Raw genomic sequence first — 26,771 nt, 5'->3', positions numbered from 1 at the left:
TACGGCATAGACCCAGGGATCACATACCATTGTCCTTTTTAACAAGATGAGGGAGGTCGGAGTGCTTTTGATTCAGGACTGATGCTGAAGCACTTGCTTCCTGGACCAGAATCTTTCTCAGCTTCTTACTCCCAAAGGCTTTTAATAGGGTTGAGAATCCCTGGGGTAGGTCACTGATGGGATCCTCAGCTGGAAAGGGAAGTTTTAACGGCTTTCAAGCAGATGCAGCTCTCGAATGGTTTGTTAATACATGTGAATAGGGTGGGCAGAGCAGCAGGATGACAGCCATCTCTAACATCAACTGAGGGAACCTGAAGGAAATAAAGCCACATTGTTGATCCTTCTGTGTTTCCATGTAGCTACTTTATCTGAAATGCTTGGTTCCCTTCTTTCACTTCACTGATTCCCCAGCCGCTTTCAGAACCCAGCACAAACCTCACCTCAGCTACACTGTGTACCAACAGGGATATGACAACCAGTTCCCCACCCTAATTCTCGCTGATATTACTAATCCTGCACCACCGCTGCCTGCTCTTTCTGTGTACCCGCTGACATTTTGATTGTACTTAGAGATGGGCCCAATCTACAGAATACTGAACCCGAATGTCAAATGCCCCAAAATTCAGGGGCGTTTGGACCTGGGGTTTTGGTTCAGCCCATCATAAAGAGCCTGGCCATTTGTGAAATTTGGATCATGATTTCAAACAAACCCCAAATGTAAGGTTTTTGTTTCTGGAGCTTTGATGGGGGCCCATCTCTAACTGTACAGTTTCCATTTTTGTAACTGAATATGTACTTTGAAGTGAGAGTTGTGTGTACAACCTGTCATAAAGCGGGGATGCACTCTGCCAAGGATACTGCGTGGATACTGCACGGCAGCAGTAACTTTGATGGAGTCCACTGGGGACAGTTGCTGTGGTGGAGAAACTCTTGCCTTTTCTCAGGAATCAATAAAACAATTTATTTGTTTTTCCTCTGCCCTCTGTAAGCCACATAAAGTATTTCATATTCCTGGATGTTTCTACTCTGAAACCTCAGAAAAAGCAGATGAAAGGCAGAAGGCTCATTAGACAAGGGAAAACAACTCTTCCTCCTAAGGGATGAAATGTAAACTCACTTAAGTAACTAAACAACTAAAACCAGGCTAAATTCAGGCTGTCAAACAGAAGGCTAGTTACGCTCAGCACCATTACATAATTAAGCTCGCTAGAGGATGTTAATTAATGATGAATTACTTAATGATTAGTATCCATGTTTCCAAGAAGCCCTAGTATCTAGGCACTGTTGCAAGAATATAAAACACCAAATCCCACTCTATAAGAAGACAGATCTTGGCCTCTCCTGCCCATCCATAATGCTAATTGCTTGAGAGGAAAGAGAATAATCCAGGTAATTTACTTGCTAGCTCAAGCAGCCACTGCCAATCTGCAGCTTAGTTGTAATGAAAAATCATACAAAAAGAGAGAAGTCTTTCCCTGTGCCAAGAAGGTAGCAAGTTTCAGACTCAACATGATCAACGTATCCTTTAACAGGACTGGTCACCCTGTACGATGCATGCTGGATCGAGATGAGGATATGCTGATTACTGGCGGGAGACACCCCTTTTTGGGACGCTATAAGGTACACAGACATTGTGAAAAAATATACATGTATTATCTAGATAATGTCACGTTAACAAGTGTAACTGAGCAGTTAGGTATTGTAATGAATTAGCTAGTGTGTATGTCACTGACCTGTACTGGATAGAATCAGAGAGGCTCAACTGATATTCTCCTTTAGCTGAAGAAGGGCAAGCCTGAGCTTTTGGAGCAGAAGTATCTAATTTCTGTCTCCACTGCAACTACAGCATGTGGCATATTGACAAATGTAACGCTCTTTAGATGGCCATGAATTTGTTATTGTTCTATGTAAAGTTCTGTTACCTCATGCCTTCTCAAAACCTCATGGAGCTTCTCTTTATATTTGACTTTTCTTTGGGGGAAAAAAAGAAGGTTTGGCCACCATGAATGAACGATACTCACTCAAGAGGTGTTCCTTCTGGGGGAAGGTTGAGGCTCATTGACGGGACCCCTTGTGAGAGAAGCCTCCACTGGTACTGCCCATGATGTAGTTGTTCTGTGACTAAGCAGAAGACATCACCCACCAGGGCTGACAAGCTGCCACCTTTTATCAACATGAGGGCCATTCAGGGTTGGGGTTTTTTTTTGGAACAAAGTTATTTCTATGACATTTTGTCTTCTCTACCTGAGGAGTGATATCTTCTTGTCAAGATGTCAGTAGGAAGGGTTGTATGGACTTAAGCAACTAGTGAGGATAAACCTGAAGGGACTGTTTTTCACAGGTCGGCTTCATGAAGAATGGCAAGATCAATAGTTTGGAGGTGTCCTACTACAGCAACGGGGGCAACTCTGAAGATCTTTCTCTGGCCGTAAGTAGGAAAAAATGTCCTGGCTGTTAACTAGAGAAACTGACCTGACAGAAATGTTGGGAAAGAAGCTTGTCTTGGAGACTGAGGCCTGCCACATTTCATTTCAGAGTTGCATTCAATTTTCAGCTGTCCCCAGCAACACTCACTCATTTTGTTCTCCATTGTAACTGAAGACAGAATGGGCCCATTGTGCCATACCAATAACTGAGCCAGCTCCAACAGAGACTGCCATGGCACATGGTACACAATCCTCACTACATCTGTAAGAATTCAGACTTTGCAAGAGACTTCAGGAAAGTTTACTGTATAAGACAGATGAACACAAATGGTGGCAGTAGATTTGTTGCACAGTGCAATATGGATGCTCTATCATCAGTATAGCAATGTAGTTCTTAAAGTCATAGTTACTAGATAAATGAAATAAATGACCATTGCATGTCTTTATTTGCTATTGATAGTAATACTTAGTGCTTATAGAAAAGGAGTACTTGTGGCACCTTAGAGACTAACCAATTTATTTGAGCATGAGCTTTCGTGAGCTACAGCTCACTTCATCGGATGCATACCGTGGAAACTGCAGCAGACTTTATATACACACAGAGATCATGAAACAATACCTCCTCCCACTCCACTGTCCTGCTGGTAATAGCTTATCTAAAGTGATCATCAAGTTGGGCCATTTCCAGCACAAATCCAGGTTTTCTCACCCTCCACCCCCCCACACACAAACTCACTCTCCTGCTGGTAATAGCCCATCCAAAGTGACAACTCTCTACACAATGTGCATGATAATCAAGGTGGGCCATTTCCTGCACAAATCCAGGTTCTCTCACCCCCTCACCCCCCTCCAAAAACCACACACACAAACTCACCATCCTGCTGGTAATAGCTCATCCAAAGTGACCACTCTCCCTATAATGTGCATGATAATCAAGGTGGGCCATTTCCAGCACAAATCCAGGTTTTCTCACCCCCCCACCTCCATACACACGCAAACTCACTCTGCTGCTGGTAATAGCTCATCCAAAGTGACCACTCTCCCTACAATGTGCATGGTAATCAAGGTGGGCCATGTCCAGCACAAATCCAGGCTTTCTCACCCCCCCACCTTTTTTTTTTTCTTTCCCGGGGACACACACACACACACACACACAAACTCACTCTCCTGCTGGCAATAGCTCATCCAAACTGACCACTCTCTAAGTTTAAATCCAAGTTTAACCAGAACGTCTGGGGGGGGGGTAGGAAAAAACAAGGGGAAATAGGCTACCTTGCATAATGACTTAGCCACTCCCAGTCTCTATTTAAGCCTAAATTAATAGTATCCAATTTGCAAATGAATTCCAATTCAGCAGTTTCTCGCTGGAGTCTGGATTTGAAGTTTTTTTGTTTTAAGATAGCGACCTTCATGTCTGTGATTGCGTGACTCATGATCTCTGTGTGTATATAAAGTCTGCTGCAGTTTCCACGGTATGCATCTGATGAAGTGAGCTGTAGCTCATGAAAGCTCATGCTCAAATAAATTGGTTAGTCTCTAAGGTGCCACAAGTACTCCTTTTCTTTTTGCAAATACTGACTAACACGGCTGTTACTCTGAAACCTGTCATTAGTGCTTATAGGTGCTTTGTTTTCAAAGCACTCTGCAACCACGGACTAACATTTGGACATGATTTTATCTGTTCAATAATTACAAATAGTTAAACAACATATTGCCAAAAGAGATTCACTCGTTCTATACACTTAGTTTAAACACATTAGATGGTACGAAATGTAAAAATGTACAGTAATGGAGCTTTAGAGCTGCAGTAGCTTTTTGACAGTTTTAAACACAATTTTGGAGATAGGTTCTTAGTGACCTGCATTTTGTATGTGGGACCCATTTTGCCCTGGATTACATCAGAGTTGCTCCCATTATGCTCATCTTGAGCTGGGTGGGCATGCCGTATGGGAGCGCAGAGATTAGCTCATTGCCCATTAAGGGTCTTTTGTGATTAAATTAGGATGGGATTTTTAAAAGTGCTTAGCATTGGCCTCACGCTGTTCTGGTTGAAGTCAATGGTAGAACTCCCCTGGACTTGAGTGGGAGCTGAGTTGCACCTATGCTGAGAGCTTTTGAAAACCTCACCCTAGTGCTGGCAGTGTGCTTGGTGCTGTACAAAACTAGGAAGGAGGGGAAGGGATCTGATTCTGCAAACACTACTGTGTACAGTCCCATCGACCACCCTTACTCATGTAAAAAGAACAGGAGGACTTGTGGCACTTTAGAGACTAACCAATTTATTTGAGCATAAGAATCTGATGAAGTGAGCTGTAACTCACGAAAACTTATGCTCAAATAAATTGGTTAGTCTCTAAGGTGCCACAAGTCCTCCTGTTCTTTTTGCAGGTACAGACTAACACGGCTGCTACTCTGAAACCTTACTCATGTAGTAATCCTCACTCTCACGGGCCCAGATTCTGCTTCCCTTACTCACACTGAAGCCAGCAAGGCTACTTGCGCGGTAACATACTACTCAACCTGCATAAGGGTGGCAAAGTCAGGCCCACAACTAGTGCCTATTTAAGGGCTGGATTATGGCATTTAGCTGCAGTCCAGAGTAGGGACCAATGTGCAGCAGCACCATCCCAGGAGGAGCTTTCAGAAGGGCTTTGCTTCAGGAGTCACAATGCCTCCTAGAGCTCCGTGGAGCACAGCGTGTGTGTCAATTCTGCGCTGTCCTTTGGGAAGCTGCAGCAAGCTCCTCCTTCTGGGGCCAGCCAACTCCATGTGCCAATGCAGTCCGGGTTGGAGCCTGGCCTTGCTTCCGTCACTGCCTTCCTCTGGGGTGATTTGCATCCCAGGGACTCATACAGAAAGCAGTCCTCCTTTTGTAAATTAGCCCTTGCCACCTTATTGCATCACATCACTGCTTTAGCAAGACGTGTAAAATCTGACATGGGATTTATGTTAATAAGTGATTCTCACCCCCCACACCCTCCTCTGTTTTGTAATTCTTTTTCATCAGGTTATGGACAGAGCTTTGTTTCACATGGATAACTCTTACAACATCCCCAACATCAAAGGCGTGGGTACAGTTTGCAAGACTAACTTGTCCTCCAACACAGCTTTCCGTGGCTTTGGAGGTCCCCAGGGAATGATGGTTGTTGAGTGCTGGATGAGTGACGTTATCCTGACGTGTGGTCTGCCAGCAGAGCAGGTACAAATCAATTGAAACAGTACAGTGCAGCATATTAGCTAAGTCTTGGGAATTTGACGCACAACTACAGCTGGATATTAAGCACAGGAAATCTCCATTTGTTTTTGCCAGTCCTAATCAGGGTCCCAATTCTGTGCCTGTTGAAGTCAATAGGCCAAATTGCGATCTGGATCATTATCTTCTGCCTCCCTGAATTTCTTTTGTCATTTCAGTTGTGTCTCATTCTGTAACATCAGCTTTAAGGCTTGGATTTTCAAAGGGACCTAAGGTAATTAGGTACCCAAATCCCACCAAAAGGAATTTGAGTTTCTATATCCCTTCGTGTGACAGGGTGCTAAGCAGAAAACTGCGTAGCCAACCCTCTGTCACTCCAGCTCCAATTAAAGGAGGTGAATTGGAGCTGGTTAGATCACTTGGCCCTGGATTGGGAAAGCTGGAACAGCTGTTGCCTCACCAGGCTGGGGCTGGATAAAAGCCCCAGGGGAAAGAAGCCAGGGGAGGAGCTGGACAGGCTGTAAGCTACACTAGAGGAAAGGCAGTGAGGGGAAGCAGACAGAGATAGCTTGGCCCCTCTCTCCTGCTGGTGAACTGTAAGAAGGGGACTATGTGTATGATGGAAAAGTGGTGGGAACACAACCTGTAAATAAAAGCACCAGGTGAGCATTGCACCAATGTCTCTGTTTGACTTTCTCAGCCCAGTGGGGGAAGGAGCCCCGTTACACTTAGACTTTCTTGAAAATCCCACTCTAAATTCTTGTCACAAGGTTTTCTTATGACTAGTCATGGACTTTCAACATATTGTTCAGTGGAGCCAGAAAAGGAGGAGGAACAACTAAAGTCCAATTTGTTCTTGATATTGTTCAATTAAAAACTCTTGTACTAAAACACTGATTTCATTATTCTTAATAAGCCCTATCAATGTTTCCTTCTTTGGGAAGGTGCGAAAGCTGAATCTTTACAATGAAGGAGACCTGACCCATTTTAACCAAAAGCTTGAAGAGTTCACTTTGCGGAGATGCTGGGAAGAGTGTCTAGTGAACTCTAAGTATGAGGCCAGAAGGAAACTCATTGATGAATTCAATAGGTAGGTGTTTAACTCTTTGCCGGGATACCAGGCAGTAAAGTCCAATTGGTAACCTGGGTGATTTAGAGTCAAATTCGTGTAAAGATGTGGCTTTTTTTTCCTTTTCTTTTCTTGAAGTCTCTTCAGTCCCATTGTGGGAAGGACTCTTAGTACTATAGTGGTCAAGGTCATCCTATTGACTTGCACCAGGGATTAATTTGGCCTAATGCTTTACACTTTTGTAGGGGTAAGGAGGTAGAGGAGGGGTATATCAGACCTATACTTTGCATAGTATTTCAGCTGCACATGAAAGCAATATTTTGCTGGGTTTCATGCTGCCTTTTTGCCTTCTTTATTTGGCTTATTCATCGCCAAATGCTCATCAAAGCAGACAATCATTTCTTTGGTGGTGTTTGGCTCTCTCTCTCTGGCCTGATCTGGTAAGGACATCCCTCATGATTAGGAAGGCGAAGGCGATAGTGGGGGTGGGAGCTAGGATGGTGAAACTCACTTCAGTAGCTTCCATCAGATCTTCCTTTACATCTGCTCTTTCTGTATTTTCTTTCCCCCGCCCCCAAAATCTTTTCCTTTAAGGATCCAAATGGGTGGAATAGCCCATCCCCTTATTATTTTGTCCATCCATTAGGCCTAATATCTGACACACCAATTTTGGTTCATTAACTTGTAGCTCCACATCATTTGTTTTTTAACAAGCATAATTTCAACAGCCCTTGGATTATATCAATGTGGCTTTTTGTTTGGACTGATTTAGTCTCTGTCTGGTTCTTTTGCATCTGTTTGTAACATTCCTTCTTGAAAATAACTTGACCTACTTTCCATGGTAAATTTATAAGCAAGCTAAAGTTCTAGACCAATTGTCATGGCAGACCTTGAGAGTCATCTAGCCTATCCCCCTGCACTGAGGCTGGATTAAGTATATGTAGGGTATCTCTGACAGATGTTTGTCTAACCTGTTCTTAAAAACCTCGGATTTCACAACCTCCCTAGGTAACCTATTCCAGTACCTAACTATCCTTAGAGTTAGAAAGCTTTTCCTAATATCTAAACCAATGGTTCTCAATCTTAGTTGATCAGCTCCCCCTGTCTTTGTGTCTGTAGTCATTTATGTGCCCTGCCCCCGCCAAGGACATATACAGCTACCCAGCTCTAAAGGCAGAGTGGAGAGCAGGGGCTGCTGGCTGGGTAATCAGCTCTGACGGCTGCTCCATGCCTGCAGCGGTGTAGAAGTAAGGGTGGCAATATAGATCTGTCAATATCCCTTTCACAGCAGACTTAGAAGTAAGGGTGCAGAAGTAAGGGAAGCAATGTGAAAAGTGATATTTGTCATCACTTTTCATAGCAGACTTAGCACCCCATCGCCACCCTTACTTCAGCACTGCTGCTGCAACCCTGGGGCTGACAGCCAGAGCCCTGCTGCCTCCTAGTGTGGGAAGGGGAGGGGAAAGAGAGCCTGATCCTAAGCCTGGACTGCCTCTTGGTGTGGGATTGGGGGTGTGGGAAGGAGAGCTCAAGCCCGGGTGGGGGAGCTCCGTCTGTCCCCTTTATCCCCACCTCCCGGGTGTGCACGGCCCTTCAGCATGAGTTCCAGCCACCCAGGGCTGACAGCTAGACCTCTGCTTTGTTTAAACAAACACACAGCTTGTGCCTCCCTTGACACATTCCTGTGCCTCCCTTGGGAGACCCGCCCCATAGTTTGAGAACTGCTGATCTAAACTAAATCTCCCTCACTGCAAATTAAGCAGATTGCTTTTTGTCCTGCCTTGGTGAACATGAAGAACAGTTGGTCATTGTTCTCTTTATAAACTGCCTTTTACATATTTGAAGACAGTTATGAGGTCCCCCCTCAGCCTTCTCATCTTTAAGCTAAACATGCCCAATTTTTTCAGCCTTTCCTCACACGTCACGTTTTTGAAATCTCTTAATATTTTTGTAGCTGTCCTCTGAACTCTCTCCAATTTGCCGACATCTTTCTTAGTGTGGTGTCCCAAACTGGACATAATACTCTAGGATGAGGCCTCACCAGTGCTGCCTAAAATGGGACAATAAGCTCCTGTGACTTAAGTACGGTTTACGTTGCCAACTTCCGAATTGCACAAACCCGAACACCCTGCCCCTTCTCAGAGGCCCTGCCCTGTCCCTTCTCAGAGGCTGCACCCCCATTCACTCCATTTCACCCCTCCTGCTGTCACTCGCTTTCCCCCACCCTCACTCACTTTCACTGGGCTGGGGCAGGGAGTTGGGGTGCAGGACGGGGTGAGGGCTCTGTCTGGGGGTGTGGGCTCTGGGGTAGGGCCATGGATTAGGGGGCTCAGGGCTGGGGAAGGGGGTTGGGATGTGCGAGGGAGTTAGGGCACGGGAGGGGATGCAGGGCTGGGGCAGGGGCTTGGGGTGCGGGAGGGGGATCGGGGCGCAGGCTCCAGCCAGGTGGTGCTTACCTCAGGCAGCTCCCAGTCAGTGGTGCAGCAGAGCTAAGGCGGCTCCCTGCCTGCTCTGGCTCCACACGCGCCCACAAGTGCCACCCCTGCAGCTCCCATTGGCCGTGGTTCCTGGCCAGTAGGAGCTGTGGAGCTGGCACCGGGGGTGGGGGCAGCGCGCGGAGCTTCCCTGATCACCCCTCCGCCTAGGGGCCTCAGAGATATGCCAGCCACTTCTGGGAGCTGTGCAGAACCAGGGCAGGCAGGGAGCCTGCCTTAGCCCTCCTGCATCGCTGACCAGACATTTAATGGGCTGGTCAGCGGTGCTGACTGGAGCCACCAGGATCCTTTTTCGACTGGGTGTTCTGGTCCAAAACCGGATGCCAAGCAACCTTATGTATGACAGTCCTGTTAATGCATCCCAGAATATCAGCCTTTTCCCCAATTGCACCACAATGTTGACTCATTAAATTTGTGATCCACTGTAACCCCCAGAGCCTTTTCAGCAATACTATTGCCACACCAATTATTTCCCATTTTGTAGATGTGTTTGATTTTTTTCCTTCCTAAGTGTAGTAGTTTGCACTTGTCTTTACTGAATTAGAGGAAAGCACAGTGTCCTATTTAGGATGAATGCCTGACTGAGAGCTGAAGGAGTACTAACGGTGCTTTGTTCTTCCAGACAGAATCGCTGGAAGAAGAGGGGGATAGCCATTATTCCTACAAAGTTTGGGATCAGCTTCACTCTTTCCTTTTTGAATCAGGTCTGCAAGTCTCATTAATCTTTGCGGGAGATTAACTAGATGTTATGCTCACCAGTCCAGGTTCTCCTTGTGTATCAAAATGGTTTAGTCCTTCTCTGAAAGTCCCCAGTGGAGAAATGACATGCATCTTTCAAAACCAATGCAGACATTATATGCCACAGTTACTGGTTTACATATATCGAGAAGACCCCATGACACAGCCCAGTTTCATGCCCCTCCACCCCCAATCTCCTCAAAAATAATAGCAGGATGAAGTATGCTGGCTTTGTTGAAATTCAGTAATCATTATTGTCCATACATATCTTGGGCTAGTTGGGTTTTGGGTGACATTGTTAGGTTTGGATGAGAGAATGCTCCTCTGTTTCACAAGCAACTAACAGCAGGTTCAGATTGGCTTATCCAGCTCCTATAGCTGAAAACTGTGGCTGTTTTTTTTATTCTGTAATTTGAGCCTAGTTATACCGATGATCATGGACCAAATTCATTATGAGCGTGAATACTGTTGGCCTCAGAGAGTTATACAAAGAGGAGCATGATCCCCTGAGTTTGTCTCTGATAGCTTCTATACCAGATTTGCCTCTTTAGGCTAGTCCCAAAGTCTGCTTTTATTTGTGTGCCCTGGAACTGAAATCTGCCAGGTAATTTACTCGCTTAATTGGTGACCCTCTATCTTTTTAATAATCCCTGTTGTAGGCTGGGGCTCTGGTACATGTGTATACAGATGGTTCAGTGCTGCTTACACATGGTGGGACTGAGATGGGTCAAGGACTTCACACCAAGATGATCCAGGTAATGATGAGTTTAGACACATCAGCATGAGACCTTTTTTAAAATAAATTCCAATCTCACTTCCCTAATATTCTTTTCAACAGGCAGTAAGGGAGCTGCTGTAATGGCTCGTAGGTTTATATAGGGTCCTAAATTCTAATAATCACCCTCATTGCATCAGCACCAGTGCTAGATTTCTAAAATGATGGTGTAATAGGAAGTGAAGATTATAATCTGCATTATCTATACACACTGGTGTACACTAATATGTTCAGTTTAATGTAGCCGTGCAGACTATGCACTATTAATAAGGTTGTACTCTTTATTGCGAGAAGAAGCTACATTTTTTCTTTCTGATCCTATAAAACTGTAATTTTCACATTATATTTAAACTAATATTTCTCTTTGTTTTTTGTATTTGACATATCTTGTTAAAACTTTTAATAAAGATAGATGTTGATTTCACGGCAATGTGAATTTGGAGGAATTCCACGGATGTTGATGGAGTTACTCTCGATTTACACTGGGATAAGCAAGATCAGAATCTGGCTTAATTTTTTTTAAAAGGCTTTGCTAGAGATGCGAGAATCTGAAACCCATAATTCCGAACATTTTAGAACTTAATGGGTTCTAGAATTCTGTGGGTGAAATCCTCTCTCCATTGAAGTCAATGGCAAAACTTTCACTGACTTCAATGGAGCCAAGATTTCACCCTAAGACTCGTAGAACATGTTAAGGTTTTATTTCATGTCCAACAGAGAGATGTTTAGAAACTTTTTACCCCAAACTTCCGGGCTCTTCCATCCCTCCTTCTCACCAGGATTTCCCATAACCTGGTCTGTGATGCTATATGACATATATAAAGCCAGTTATCTGGAAGTCATTGTGACCTGTTTATGCGGGTCAGTACTGCAGCAAGCATCATCTTCTGATAACTAGAAGCTTTTGCACAATGGCTCATTTAAACAGTTAGAGTGACAAGTAGATTGTAATGTTTTTGAGTTTGAAATTTGCAGTGCCATTGGAAAATTGCAGTAAGAGCTTAGGAGTGCCCATACCCAAGATGGACTTAAATTCTGGAAGGTTACAGAAACAATAACTGTAATAAATGTTATAGCAATTAAAGGGCACTTGCTGCATATATTGTTCCATATTTTATATGTACAAGTAGCATATGCCCCGATTGTTTGGAGGCATTTAAAGCTAGATGTGACACAACTTCTTACATTGGTAAGAAGATGGATTGTGTGATGTACTGGAACTTTTTCCTCTCTATCTTCTACAGTTGTTGAATCTTGGGCTGGCAAAAAAAAAAAAAAAAAAAGTCTGAATAATGAAATGGTTGTAAGGACATTTGACAAACACACACGTTCTCATGCTTGACCATGACAAACCTAGAGCTAACTCTAACACCAAATAACCCAAAGAGGTGAAACTTGGGATGGGAGAGAAGAGAAGGTTGCAGCATGGATATTGTGGATAGGGAATGGCATGCCTCACAAATATGTACACCAAACAGTCATTTTTTTGTTGCTCTGCAGGTTGCCAGCAGAACTCTGGGAATCCCCACCACCAGCATTCACCTCAGTGAGACCAGCACTAATACGGTCCCAAATACCTCTGCAACAGCTGCTTCTGTCAGCACAGACCTTAATGGGATGGCTGTCCTTGTAAGGCAATTGCATAACTCAAACCTCTATCTGATAGTCTAGGGCTCCAGAACAGAAAAACATGCTGTCTACATGTTTCTTTAAAAAGATATGGGATGCCCAGTGTCCTTGAAAAGGAAATAATAAGCACGTGATACCTCATACTTCCTTGTGATGGCCACAATTATTAGGATGCCACAGCTAATGAATGACCATATTTATTTCAAGGTTTTTATGAAACTCTCATGTTCAGTCCATTGCCAATTAGTAAATTGAAGAAAGGCAGCCATTTAAATTAATAGCTTCCTAGTAATGTCTGTTGTATTAACCGCAAGCATGGTACACTGTTAAGTATAATATGTAGATGGGTTGGGGACTACATGGAATTGGCATCAAATCTACAGGCATGCTGCACAGGACAGGGAATTGCACGAAGGCATGGTGAATTATTTTCATGTTGCTACAAGCTCGCCTTGCTAGATATTTTCAGGTGGCCTGGAAGGGGTTAAAATAGGCAAAGTTTTCTTTATAAACTAGAATCCATCCAATATTGTGTGTCATGACTCACAAGACCCTATACCAGGAGTGGACTTAGCCATTTTGCCTGCCAGGATGGAAAACATTTTTGGCACCCCTGCCCACAGTGGCTGAGCCAAAAAACAAAACAAAAGCACCACCACAGCCAACCAATCGCAGCTGAGCCAAAATGGTAGGCCACTGCAGTACAGTGCCCCCTGCAAGTCTGTGCTCCGGGCGGCCACCCTGCTTTCCCACACTTAGAACTGGCTTGGCTATGAGCCATCACTGGGATCTCCCTTTACCAATCAGCTTTAGAATCCTTTTATTTCCCAATCAAACTACGCCTTTATGATCAGCTCTCCCAATTACTGAACCTTGTCCATTTAATGATATGTCAGTGTCCTAAGGACAACATTGATTTAGGCAGAGGGTAACTGTGAATGATTGTGTAATAAACTCATATTTTCAAGGCCTACTTCAAGTTTTTCAAGTGCTCTTTATTTTGTTTTGTTTTTTAGAGAGCGTGTGAGACTATTTTAGAAAGGCTAAAGCCATTCAAACATTCAAACCCCAAAGGATCCTGGAAGGACTGGGTAAGTTGTTTATACACCTCTACCCTGATATAATGCAACCCGAAATAACGCGGTAAAGCAGTGCTCTGAAGGGCGGGGCTGTGCACTCCGGCAGATCAGTGTGTCTGGGTCTGACACGCTGCTCTGAGTGGCCTGTTAAGGGTGCCAGGCCAGGGCCAAGGGGTTGGATAAGGGCAGAGGGTCTTGGGGGGTGGTCAGGGGACAGGGAGCAGGGGGGTTTGGATGGTTCGGAGGTTCTAGGGGTGGGGAATGGGGGCATTGGATAGGGCGTGGGAGTCCCGGGGGGCCTGTCAGGGGATGGGGATGTGGATGGGATCGGGTCAGTCAGGGGACAAGGAGCAGGGGGGTTGGGTAGGGGGTGGAGTCCTAGGGGTGATGAGGGATGGGGGGGGTCTCTTGAGGGGGCGGTAAGAGGACAAGGAGCAGGGGGCTTAGATAGGGGGTGGGGTCTTGGGAGGGGTGGTTAGGGGCAGGGGGGTCTCTGGAGGGGGTAGTCAGGGGACAAGAAGCGGAAGGGTTGGATGGGTCGGGGGTTCTGAGGGGTCAGTTATTAGAGGGCAGGAAGTAACTATTCATAACGGAAATGCTCAAGGCCAAAGCAAGTTTGATATAACGCGGTTTCACCTATAATGCGGTTAGAATTTTTTGGCTCCCGAGGACCGCGTTATATTGGGGTAGAGGTGTACCTGGTACAGGTTAGATGTGGGCTGTTCAGAGAATTATTTTGTTGGTAAATCAAACATGTAGACAAATCCGCTATCCCTGCTCATCCTGTAGGAAAGGTTCCAGGAGGCTCTGGGATAGACAGTGCAGCAACTTAGCTTGGGAGGAAAAGGATACTGGAGAGGGGTGAACTCAAAAGGGGGTGACATCTAGCTTCCACTTGTGGTTTTACAAGGGAGATTTCCCCTCACAGGAACCTGCTTATAACTAATTTGGGCATACTGAAGTCTAATCTCTAATGAAGTTAAGAGAAAAATCCCAAATGGTTCCATTGTATCTCAATGGTCAGATTGCAATCCTGATGAGAATGAAATCTCTGCTCACAGAAAAGTGTTTCTGTGGAAAAAAAGAAGACTTCTTTGTAAAACTTCCAGGACACTTTTCAACCATCCTCAGTGGGGACAAGAGTTCCCTTACTCCAACATCTGAAGAGTGGGCACACCTTGCATTGTATTCATAGATTCATAGATATTTAGGTCAGAAGGGACCATTATGATCATCTAGTCTGACCTCCTGCACAATGCAGGCCACAGAATTTCACCCACCACTCCTAAAAAAGACCTCACACCTATTGTATTGTCAAGGACTACTCAAATTGAAATACCGCTGTGTGTTAATCTCCCAGCCAGATTCCAAGTTCCAAGACTCCTGTGCTTGAGGTTATTTTTACTATGGTGCAGACCTTTCAAGGAAGATGAGAAAATCAAGAAATTGCAAGATGTTTGGCTCCCAAAAAATCAGTTATTCACTCCGCTCTACTGTGAATGTCATCCTCTATTGAGTATGTGGCCATGGGCTTCCTCAGGATGCATTCTCAGAAGGTTATTGAACAAAAATTAGTTTAATAATACTAACTTTTAAAAAACCTGCTTATTTTATCAGGTGGGAGCAGCCTACATTAACTGTGTTAGTCTGTCAGCCACAGGATTTTATAGGTGAGTATTAAAGCTGGGGTAGTGCAGTAATATTTTTGCCTAGTTACATAGTCTATGTGCAGGAGCATTCCATGGTGATTACTGGGTGAATAATTACTCTCCTCTCGGGCCACGAAGCTGTTCTGCAGCTATTATGGCTGGTGAAGGCTGCAGTAGCCATCTCAGCAGCTGCATGCCCTGGCCTACATGGCGAAAGTCAGCTGAGGGATGCTTGCAGCAGCCCATCCATCAGCCACACCTCTACTCTCAAACATGCTCCTGAGCTAGGGAAGATGAGTCATTGGTGGAGCACAGCTCTGAGACAAGTGTGGGGCCACATTCAGATCTCATTTTCACTATTATAAACCTGGAGTAACTCTGACTTCAGTGGAGTTAGTTCAGATTTAAAGAGATGTAAGTGAATCTGACCCAGGGGTCTGCGTGGCACTTGGCTCCCAGCTTTCTGCCTTTCCTTAAGATTAGAACTGCCTGATTTGTCACTGCCTTTTAGGTTTTCCATCCCCAGTGGAGAAGGGATCACGATTTGCCCCTTAGGAAAACCTCCAAAGGGATCATCGTTGCTTTCAGAATGGTATTAGAGGCAGTCAATTAAATAAAGCCACATTCTGGCCTCCAGTACATGAGCTGATTCCATTGTTTTCAATTTCATTCTCACGCTTCTTTTTTGTGCTGGTTCTTGTGAAGCTCTAAAATGAAACATTTCTCCCATCAATCAGCCTTACTGTCAGAGGCAAACCCAACGCCATCATTATAAAAGGCATAGGACTCATCACAAAACATTAAACTGGATATTGAGAATAGATACTATGGGACTGGAATTCATGATGTGAGCCAGTTTCTACCGCATCTTTGAAATGCATTTGTCTCTGAGCCAAGTGGCTTCGTTGGTGTTTAACAAAACACCAGTATTTACATAAACAGTCTCAGCTGCATAACACAGGATTTGCTGTGAACTACTTCAAAAAAATGAATCGCTCCATAACTCAGTCTTACTCTCTGGCTCCATTTCACGTCAGCACAGAATTTAACTAGTTCTGGGATATGCACAATTTTATGCCTTGCATAAAGTATTTAATATTGGACTCCTGGGATTGGGACTGTATATGGGCATTATAAATGTTTATGTTCCAGAGAAACAAGTGATAGATTAGTTAAGATGGATAAAAATTCTTCAAGGAGTCTTACTACGTTTATCAAGTGCAAGATAGCCTTGGATTTCTTTATTTTTTTACTTTCTGCGTATCTAGTCTACACAGAGGAAAAATGGGTGAAGTATAAGAAAATCTTATGAATGCAATCAGACGTTTTGTTTTCTTTCTGTTAAGAATTCCTGACCTTTCGTATGACTATGAGAAAAATGAAGGAAATCCTTTCAACTACTTCTCTTATGGGGTTGCTTGCTCTGAGGTTGAGATAGACTGCCTGACAGGTGACCACAAGGTGAGTGGGGTAGATGATTAAAAAACCCTCTGTAGTTAAGGTGAAGAAAGCATTGTCTAGTGGTTAGATCAAAGACTGGGAGTTAATCTCTTTCCAGCTATGCCATTGACTCACTGTGGCCCAGAGCAAATTTCTTAGCTTTTCTGTTCCTTAATGTAACCATATGTAAAGCTGGTATAATATATTAATAATTATGTACCTCACAAGTGTATTATGAGCCTTGCAAAACCATTTGAGGTTGTTAAATCAAAGGTGCCAGCACTATGTAAGCACAAAGCAGCAGTAAAAGATTAGAGAATTGACAGGTTTCAGAGTAACAGCCGATGAAGTGAGCTGTAGCTCACGAAAGCTCATGCTCAAATAAATTGGTTAGAGAATTGAGTTACTCATTAAAAGTAGGGCTGGGAAATTTTTATTAAAAAATGCTTGCCTGGACATGACATTGATTTCATTTGTTATGTTCCGATAAAAAGCACAGATCACCGGCAACCTGGATAATGGGTCGAACAGATCTCTGAGAAAAATTGATTGCCTTCATTTGAGTTACCCCAGGGCTGAATTTGGTTTCAGGCTCAATATTAAGTTTAAAGACAACAATCAGCTTTGTTTAATATATGACCCATGGGGAGTGAGAAGTCTTTAGATACCATACATATATATGTGTGAAAACAGGAATGCTGGCCAAAATGTGGATAGTATTGGATATATTAACTAAGAAGTATAAAGTCACAGTGGCCCAATTTCAGTTATTCTCTGTGCTTATTTATTCTTTACTTCTGGTAACTTTCAGAACCTTCGCACAGACATAGTAATGGATGTTGGCACCAGCCTGAACCCAGCCATAGATATAGGACAGGTAAGCATTACTATCACCAATTCAACCACATTTTGTTTGGTCAGGAAATTATGCTGCTGTGGGCCACTTTAGACCACCTCTCCTTTTCTTCTCTATGGGCTGTATCTTTGCAAATATAGCACTGCAGTTCTTAAACAGAGAAGCATATTGGGCTGGCTGATGAGAAATAACCGAATAGACACAGGGTTGGGCGCAGGGAAATATCCTCTTGTTTGGTATTGTTTATTAAGGCTCCTATGTGGCCTTCAGTTATCACCACACTGATGTTTTTTCTGTACCTCAGCCCAAGTAAGGAATGAATTCAGAGAAAGCAAGCATACTGAGTTTGGGAGGAGAGAAGATTTGCACTGCTTTAAGATTGGATCCTCATCTGGCATGTTTTGTGTCTGTAATGTATGATGGCTGATTTAAGCCCCAATGCTGCAGCTTTTACCCCAGTGTGTAGTCCAGTCAAGGTTAATGGGAGTGTTTTGTGTGAGTAAAGAGTACTTACATTGGTAAGGATTGCAGGATGAGTGCCCAAGGTGCTCAGGTACCCAAGTGGTGCTGGGAGATGATGTATTAAAACCTACATTAATAGTTTAGCTTGTGAGCTCCCTGGGCAGGGACCGTATTTTCCTCTGTCTTTTGTACAGGAACAAACACACAGTAACACTTTTCAGTAACTAGCAGTAATGAGTAAGGCTATGATTTTATCATGGAGTTTGTGGAAGTCATGAAATCTGGGACTTCCGAAGACCTCCATGAATTCAGCCCGCAGGTGGCTGGGAGCTGCAGAGTCCCATCACTGCCCAGGGTGGCCAGGAGCTGCAGGGTATCCCCGCCACCCAAGGCAGTGGAGCCCCCTAGCTCCGAGGTGGTGTGGGTACCCTGCAGCTCCCAGCTGCCATGGGCAGTGGCATACTCTGCAGCTGCCGGTCCCGGCAGGGGACCCCCAGAGCTCCCAGGTGCTGGGGGACCCTGGAGCTCCTGGCCCCCATGGGTAGCAGGGGGCACCATGCAGCTCCTGGCTGTTGCAGGAGGCGGGGGACCCCCAGAGCTCCTTGCTGCCACAGGTGCTGGGGGCTCCAAGCAGCTGTGGGTGAGAGGGACCGCGCAGCTCCCAGCCTCTGGTGGTGGGGGGTCCTCTCAGCTCAGAACTGTGCCGGAGAGGGGAACCCTAGCTCACCAAGCTTTCAGAGCTCTCAGCCAGGCCCCTGCTGCTGTCTAGCAGCTCCTCATTTTGTGATGAATATTTTTAGTAAAAGTCAGAGAAGGCTTCCATGAATTTTTCTTTATTTCCCGTGACCTGTCCGTCTTTTACTACTACTTATTCTGGAGGCTGAATGACTGGAAGTTTGCTGCGGGGGCCTGGCTGAGAGCTCTGGGAGCTTGGTGAGCTAGGGTTCCCCTCTCCCCCACGGTTCTGAGCTGAGAGGTACCCCCACCACCAGAGGCCGGGAGCTGCGGAAGTTTGCACACACTGCACTACTGAATGCAATGGTATTCTCCCAGTAATAGTGGACTGGGATAGAGTGAAACTCCATTTATGATGAAGTTGGATGAAAGTCTCAAGTGATCCCAGTGCATCACGAGGTACAGGTTGCTATCCCGGTTAGAAAGAAATCTCTACTTAGAGTGAAGTCTGTTTGTGGAACAAAAATCCCAGTGGGGAAAATCCTGCTTACTGTCTCCACAGTCATCCTGGGCCCTGAATGCATAAGAAGGGGGCAGGATAACTGAAGCCTGCTCCAAGGGGCCTCCTTCAGTACTGCCACACAAGGAGGATTTGGGGGTAGCACAGGCTAGGGGACAGGTGATAGATGGCCAGGGGACATGGCTGATCGATCCACAAATATATGCAGCCTTTGGGAAGAAGGGAGCACAAGACATGCAGGGATTATTACACCCCTGCATCAAATCTCCATGTACTGGTATTCGGGATTGGCACAGAGAGTGGGAATTGCCCCTAAAAGACAGTTCTAGTGTATTTACAAGCAGCTCTTTTTTCTCCTCTTCTGACCTTTTTCTTTGGAATGAGTTGTGAATTTATGATTACCCTTTTGCATTCAGAGCCTGTTCTTCTAGAATGACAGGTTTCAGAGTAGCAGCCGTGTTAGTCTGTATCCGCAAAAAGAAAAGGAGTACTTGTGGCACCTTAAAGACTAACCAATTTATTTGAGCATAAGCTTTCGTGAGCTACAGCTCACTTCACCGGATGCATGCAGTGGATGCATCTGATGAAGTGAGCTGTAGCTCACGAAAGCTTATGCTCAAATAAATTTGTTAGTTTCTAAGGTGCCACAAGTCCTCCTTTTCCTTTTGTTCTTCTAGGGTATTTGCTATCTCATCTCTCTATTCTCTGGACAAATTTTTCCAAAAGTACCTAAGTCCCATTGACTTTCAATGAGACTTAGATGCTTGTGAAAAATTTGCCCTCTAGCGACCCAATCTACTATCGTTTATTCTACAGCTCCCATCATTATAGTGTCTAAGCAATGGCTGAGTATCTTTCAGCCTACCTGATTGCTACTGTGTGCAAACCACCACAGAGTTACCCAGAGAAATGGGCAAATATGTACAAGTATCTCTGCTTGTGCTGATGATGCAGGAATATGCAGTGTGTAGCAAGTGTTAGGTTTTATTTTGAAATACATAAAATGAGTAAAACTTATTTTCAGAGAAATCTTTTGTCACCTTCAGCTTCTCAGATGGCTTTGTTTGCACTAAATCTTTGAATTACCATTGGATTCACTAAACGGCTAAAGGCCTGCAATAACAGCTTTTAGGAAGAAATCGCTAGCTTGCCATTTATGGGTCTTGATTTTTATTTACTGCATAAGAAACATGGTATCTTACATTTACTGCATATAGTATTTTTTATCAAAAAAGATTCCAAATCACTTTACATATATCAGTTTGTGATATAGAGGAATTGCTCCACCCACCACTGAAATGCAGCCACTTCTTGGGTGGGGCACAGCCACAGTACACAGCAAATATAGGGCAGGGACAGAAGGAGAACACCATATCCAATTAAAAATGCAAGTGGAATGTAAGGACACAGAATGTAATTATCCATGTGGGAATTTGGCCAGGACCGTGCCATTTGGAATGGTCATTGCTTTTTTGTGTGAAGGAGCACAAAGAAGAATGTGACCTAGTCTTTCTTTCTTCTGTAGATAGAGGGAGGATTTATCCAAGGCCTTGGGCTCTTTACCCTGGAGGAGTTGCGGTATTCCCCTGAAGGAGACTTGTATACCCGAGGGCCTGGAATGTACAAGATCCCAGCGTTTGGAGACATCCCAACAGAATTCTATGTCTCTCTTCTCCGGGACTGTCCAAACAGCAAAGCGATTTATTCATCCAAGGTATCCTCCTGGCATCCACATGCCGTCTACTAATCCTTATTTCTGCGGAAGCTGTATTTGATAAGTGTTGTGCAAAGAGACCACATTTACAGTAATGAGGAGGTTAATGGTGTATCTGGCTTTGAAGAGATCAGAGCATTTTGATTAGCTGTTCGTTTTATAATCAGTTTGTTAGCATTCCTTCTACCAGTAATCGTTAATATGAATGATAATACCCATATTAAAAGATTTAATGGTGAAATGGCTAATACATTATCACCGCTGCCCTGTACTGGAGAGAGTCTGAACTGCTCACCTGTGTCCTAAACCCTATACTGTTAACACTAATAATGATTCTTCTTTAGCTCAAGTAGCCTGTGCTTTCAGAGCAGGTTTTCTGAATTCTATGCCTCCTGTTACTCTGAAAGCTCTGAGCAATTGTGGTATGTAGCACAGAAACCACTGTGAAGCTACAGATTTACAAAAGAGTTACTCCCACAGATTTGTTGTAATTCCATTATCTTTTTCCCCATTGGTTGCAGAGTGCTGTTTTTCCTTTGGGGTTGCAGGGTCCCTCACCATAAGGGGTTAATAATGTACTGTGAATGTTTTTCAGCTGTTGCCATTGCAGATCGTCTCTGTTCTCTTTAGCTGGTCATATTGCTAGGACTGAGCAGTATGCAGCTTGACATATGACCCTAGCACAGGCTCAAAGAGTGTCCAGTTTACTTTCAGTTCAAGGGGGCACAAAAAGAGACCTCAGAACATCATCTAAATATTTGTTTTTACGTTGTCTGTCTCCCAATTCATCTCCTTTTCCCTGACCCCAGGAAAATGTGTTTGCAAATCAGTAAGGCTATATTAATCATGATCATGTACTCATGCTGTTAGCAGGAAAGAAGGTCGAAACCTACAAAAGAAGGAAGTCAAGAGTAAGATGAACAGCTAATGACCTCTGCTAGCTTCTGCTCCTCCTCTCCCTCCAATGGTCCCCCAATCCAGACTAGGAGGAGTCTGTTTGGGGTCAGTCTGATTCTCTCTTGTGTTCTATCTGTCCAGGCTGTGGGTGAGCCTCCCCTGTTCCTGTCTGCCTCTGTGTTTTATGCCATTAAAGATGCCATCTTCGCTGCAAGGGCAGAATCTGGCCTGAAAGGGCCATTCAGACTAGACAGCCCTGCCACCCCGGAGAGGATCCGCAATGCCTGCATCGACATGTTCACCAAATTGGTACAGTATTTAGGCTCTCTCGGCTTCATAATGTTCCACGATCCAATTCAACAACACCATTCCGTCCCAGGTGGTAGATGAGTCATTTTGTGGAGCAGATCATGTGATCAGATTAGGACATTTAATAGAGATAGCAGCTTTCTATTTTGTTCAATGGTTTGATGCTATTGAAAGAAAGATGCAAATCCAAACATCAGCTGCTTATGGAGAGCTTCCAAAGAAGTGCTCTATACAATGTGGTATTGTGACTTTAGTATATTAAAGGGACATTATCAGCCTAATTCAGGATACCCTTCACCCACAAAATAAAATTTCATGGCAGGGAACAGACATTGCAAAATTTAGTATGGACAGAAGCCTTGTCAATGAGTGCAGGTTTTATCTCCTTAATGTACACATTTTTCCGCTGTCCTGGAAACCCAACCCCTACATCATATTGTTAATGCAACTAGGGTGACCAGATGTCCCGATTTTTTTACGGACAGTCCCGATTTGGAGGGCTTTTTCTTATATAGGCACCTATTACCCCCCACTCCCTGCCCCGATATTTTTACACTTGCTATCTGGTCACCCCAAGTGCAACAGAGCTCAGTATTGACCCTGGCTTTAAGCAGGAAGTGAAACTGACCAGTCTATACAAGAGACAAGGTGGGTGAGGTAATACCTTGTATTGGGCCAGGTTTTGTTGGTGATTGAGAGAGACAAACTTTTGAGACGCACACAGCTCTTCCTCAGTTCTATAGGGCTCGAAAGCTTGTCTCTCTCTCTCCAACAGAAGTTGGTCTAATAAAAGATATTACCCCATCCACCTTGCTCTCCAATCCCCTGGGACAAACACAGCTACAACTACACTGCACACCGTCTATAATGAGTGAAGTGTGAAAAATATACAGCATAAACCGTTAAAAATAAATTAGATTTTTAGAAATATTTTAGTTTTTAATTTAAAGTAATGATAAGGCGAGTGGTCCAATTTTAAAGTGTGTAATGTATACATACCATCTTTCATACCAGGGTTTGGATTTCCTATTAAGTAAAAGCTCAGCATTGAGCACAAGATACAGAAGGTATTGAAGAATCTTGTATGCAGTGTAGTTGTAGCCGTGTTGGTCCCAGGATATTAGAGAGCCAATGTGGGTCCGGTAATATCTTTTATTGGACCGACTTCTGTTAGTGAGAAACTACTCTAATCATGGATTACAGACACTGGATTTATGCCTCCTTACAAGGATCTGTAACCCATTAACCTCTTTTTGTCCTATGACTGCAGAGGTGTTAAGGGGCCACTCTACCTTGAATGGTCCCTTTTACAATGTGTGCTAACTACTTATGCTGAACTATCTTTTCCATCTTTCATTTTGCTGTGACCCTGGGATTACCTTTCCCAGACCGGAAGAAGAGCTCTGTGTGGCTCAAGAGCTAGTCTCTCTTATCGACAGAAGCTGGTCCAGTAAAAGATATTACCTCATCCACCTGGTCTCTCTAATTGAATAATCTTGTTGTTAGACCATATTGCATGAGCTGAACCTGGAGACTGGGGGAAAGGCTCCCATAACTCTTCCTTCTATTTATCTGCATTATATGGTTGAGAGGAAATTCTTTATACTGAAGAATCATAAAGCAGCCACTTGGATTTCCTTCTCAGAAGAATACACTGCTGTTATTAAACAGAGAGAAAGTTTCCTCAGAGTAACAGAGCTCAAAACAGCAATCTAACAAACTTAGAAGCCATCTCTCTACACAGCTCTCTCTCTGATCTAATTAATAAAATGCGGGTTCAGGATAGAACAAGTTGCAACAGTGTCTCAACTTTAGCTTGCTCCCAGGCTCTATTAACTAATGCGAATAGGGCAACTACCAGGGACTCCATCTTACTGTAATGCAAAGGCATAGATTAAATGATTCATTGGCATCTCCCTGGTGCTCCTCACCCTTATTTCTGACTGCCTCCCAAACATTAATGCATCTAGCAAGTCTATCATTAACAGTGTTGGTCTCCATACTGGAAAGGAGGAGTACCGCTAAGGCCTGTGTTTGTGCTTTCTGCTTTGATGACCATCACTGAATATCATGACCTCTCCAGTCTTCTGATCATCTGTGGGCCTACCCTGAAGTCGTCATACAGGCCCTGATCCTGCATCTGTCTCTGCCTGTGTTGACCCTGCTTCCTTGCAGTGCTCCATTACAGTCAGTAGGAGTGTATGCAGGTGGACCCTGAATCCCAGTGGAGCCCCGTTGACTTTAATGGGGTTCTGTGCAGGCATCTGTCCATGTGCAGTCAGTTGCAAGACTGGGGCATTGGTCATTACTCCGATATAAACCCCATTGTAATTAAGGGCAAAGACAATGGGCCGAAGCCTTCTTGCCTTGCTTGTGACTTACTACTTGTCTTGTGAATGAGATGAGCAGCATCTAGCTCTGTGTAAGGATATCAGGATTATGCCCAGCATATTTGTCATCTGGCCTCTGAACCAGAACTGTTGCAGTTCTCTTATTGCTAGTTACATGTGGTACAGATCCTGTATTCTGTCTGATGGGGATTCTAAGCTTAGATATTTAACAGTACGAAGCCCACCTACCACAAATGGTAACAATCTGGTCAGTCTGCCTGCATTAAAAATTCAGTGTATGCTTCCAGTTTGTTGCTGCCATCAGTCAATTTAACTTTTTGTATTCATTTTTTACAGTGTCCATCTGCCAAACCAGGGACTTTTAAGCCATGGTCTGTGAGGGTATAAAAGGGAAGTTGAAGGAACAAGGTCTGCTCATGAAGCTGGTTTTATCCCAGGGGACCAAAAAGAAAAACACTGTAGCAGAAAACAAATCTGTATTCATGTGTCTCATCCACTGATTCATGAAGCTCCATAATTCAATTGTGGAATCATCATTTCCATGAGGAAGGGGTATTGCTGGCAGGTTATTGCTGGGATGAAAATGTAAATGAAGAGTAAGATGATGGCTTTGCTGTCTGTGTAATTGAAAAACTTACAAGGTTCATTTAAGTTCGCTGCAAGGATCAAAGAAATGTTTACAACAAGCTTGTTTGTAAAAGCATTTTTTTTAAGTATGATTATAAAACTCTGAGATGTGAAAAACTGGGGAGGACTTGGATGTGCTAAATCCAGTCAAAATGGCCTTTTTTCCTTGATGCATTTTGAAGTTGCTAGCCAGAGCTGGTGTAAGCAGATTTTACTTGGTTGACTTAAATGGAGTGTTGCTCACTTACATCTGGTTGGAATTTGGCCTCTGTTTTATGACATTTAAATGGCTGCACTGGTTAATTCATAGATTCCAAAGCCAAAAAAGACCATTGTGATCATCTAGTCTGACTTCCTATATAACACAGGCCATAGAACTTTCCCAAAATGATTCCTAGAGCAGAGCTTTTAGAAAAACATCCAATCTTGATTTAAAAATTGTCAGTGATGGAGAATCCACCACGACCTTTGGTAAATTGTTCGTTCCAGTGGTTCATTATCCTTTCTGTCAAGAATTTATGCCTTATTTCCAGTCTGAATTTATCTAGCTTCAATTTGCAGCTATTGGATTGTGTTTTACCTTTCTCGGCTAGATCGCAGAGCCCATTAATAAATATTTGTTCCCCATGTAGGTACTTACAGACTGTAATCAAGTTACCCATAACTTCTCTTTGTTAAACTAAACTGAGTTCACTGAGTTTCACTATAATGCACATTTTCAAATCATTCCTGTGGCTCTTCTCTGAACCCTTTCCAATTTATCAGCAATCTTTTTGAATTGTGGACGCCAGAACTGGGGACAGTATTCTAGTAGCGGTCACACCAGTGCCAAATAGAGAGGTAAAATAACCTCTCTACTCCTACACAAGATTTCCCTGTTTATGTATCCAGGATGGCATTAGCTTTTTTGGCCACAACGCCATGTTGGGAGCCCATTTTTAGCTGATTATCCACCATGACCCCCAAATCTTTTTCAGGGTCACTGCTTCCCAGATTAGAATCGCCCATTCGGTAGCTATATCCTACATTTTTTTTGTTCCTAGATATATACATTTACATTTATGTGTATCAAAAAGCATATTGTTTGCTTGCACCCAATTTACCAAGTTTTTAGGTTAGGCATTTTAAAACATTTATGTCTAAAATTCAGCTCAAAACGTTGTGGCTGTGTGACAGAATATACCTCTGTGTTCACACACTACCCACTGTTGTAATAATTTTTGAACAAAATATGCCTTCTAAGTATTATTTGAAAACTCATAATTTCCTGATCAGTATCATCCTGATAAAATAAGTAAGGCAAAATTGTTTGTGAAGCTGTAAGATTTCGCTGTATAGTGTTATTAACATATGTTCCAAACTGAGATTGGCAAACAGGCCTGTCTTAAACAAAGGAATGTGTACTCTACTTAATTTGCATTTAAGCAATAAACAGTAAGCAGGAATGGAAACAAAGGAAGCTTAAATAGGTGAGGAAAAAGCAGCAAGAACATCCTTCCACATAGACTTTTTGTCTCCTGGTACCCAGCTGGAAATGTTTTTCCAGAGAGGGACTGAAACTAGAAAAACAAGGGACAAACACTCCGATCTCTCTCCCTGCCCATCACATTCACTGCACTTGAAGCAACAAAGGAAGCATTCTCTGGACTCTGAGAAGAGGGTTCCTGACCTAAGAAGCTTGGCAAGTAAGACTGTTGAAGGCATGTGGTGAGAAAACTTTGCTTTGAATTTAATATAGTGTGTTAAGTTAGGCACGAGTTGCATTTTATCTTTATTTTTCTTGTAACCATTTCTGACTTCTGTGTCTCACTTAAAATTTTGTATTCACTTCAAATGTCTTTATAGTTAATAAACTTGTTTCATTGTT

At 43.6% G+C, this 26,771-nt stretch overlaps 1 protein-coding gene across 2 annotated transcripts in view; it reads left to right on the top strand.

Moving 5' to 3' along the window:
• Positions 1 to 26,771, top strand: part of XDH (xanthine dehydrogenase) — a 75,670-nt gene extending 48,899 nt beyond the window's left edge. For both annotated transcript variants that reach the window (XM_084623513.1, XM_084623512.1), the window contains 14 exons: positions 1,533 to 1,620; positions 2,342 to 2,428; positions 5,434 to 5,625; positions 6,564 to 6,709; positions 9,806 to 9,887; positions 10,581 to 10,676; positions 12,197 to 12,325; positions 13,342 to 13,416; positions 15,022 to 15,074; positions 16,400 to 16,514; positions 17,305 to 17,370; positions 20,532 to 20,720; positions 21,759 to 21,926; positions 24,614 to 26,771. In XM_084623513.1, the coding sequence (XP_084479639.1) occupies positions 1,533 to 1,620; positions 2,342 to 2,428; positions 5,434 to 5,625; positions 6,564 to 6,709; positions 9,806 to 9,887; positions 10,581 to 10,676; positions 12,197 to 12,325; positions 13,342 to 13,416; positions 15,022 to 15,074; positions 16,400 to 16,514; positions 17,305 to 17,370; positions 20,532 to 20,720; positions 21,759 to 21,926; positions 24,614 to 24,664 (1,537 nt within the window). In that variant the 3' untranslated portion in view covers positions 24,665 to 26,771. The remainder of the gene's footprint in view (positions 1 to 1,532; positions 1,621 to 2,341; positions 2,429 to 5,433; positions 5,626 to 6,563; positions 6,710 to 9,805; positions 9,888 to 10,580; positions 10,677 to 12,196; positions 12,326 to 13,341; positions 13,417 to 15,021; positions 15,075 to 16,399; positions 16,515 to 17,304; positions 17,371 to 20,531; positions 20,721 to 21,758; positions 21,927 to 24,613) is intronic.

The sequence above is a fragment of the Lepidochelys olivacea genome (assembly GCF_965140295.1).
Source record: "Lepidochelys olivacea isolate rLepOli2 genome assembly, chromosome: 3".
NCBI lineage: Eukaryota > Metazoa > Chordata > Testudines > Cheloniidae > Lepidochelys > Lepidochelys olivacea.
The sequence above is the reverse complement of the archived record's forward strand: the minus strand, read 5'-3'. Positions and strand labels throughout refer to the sequence as shown.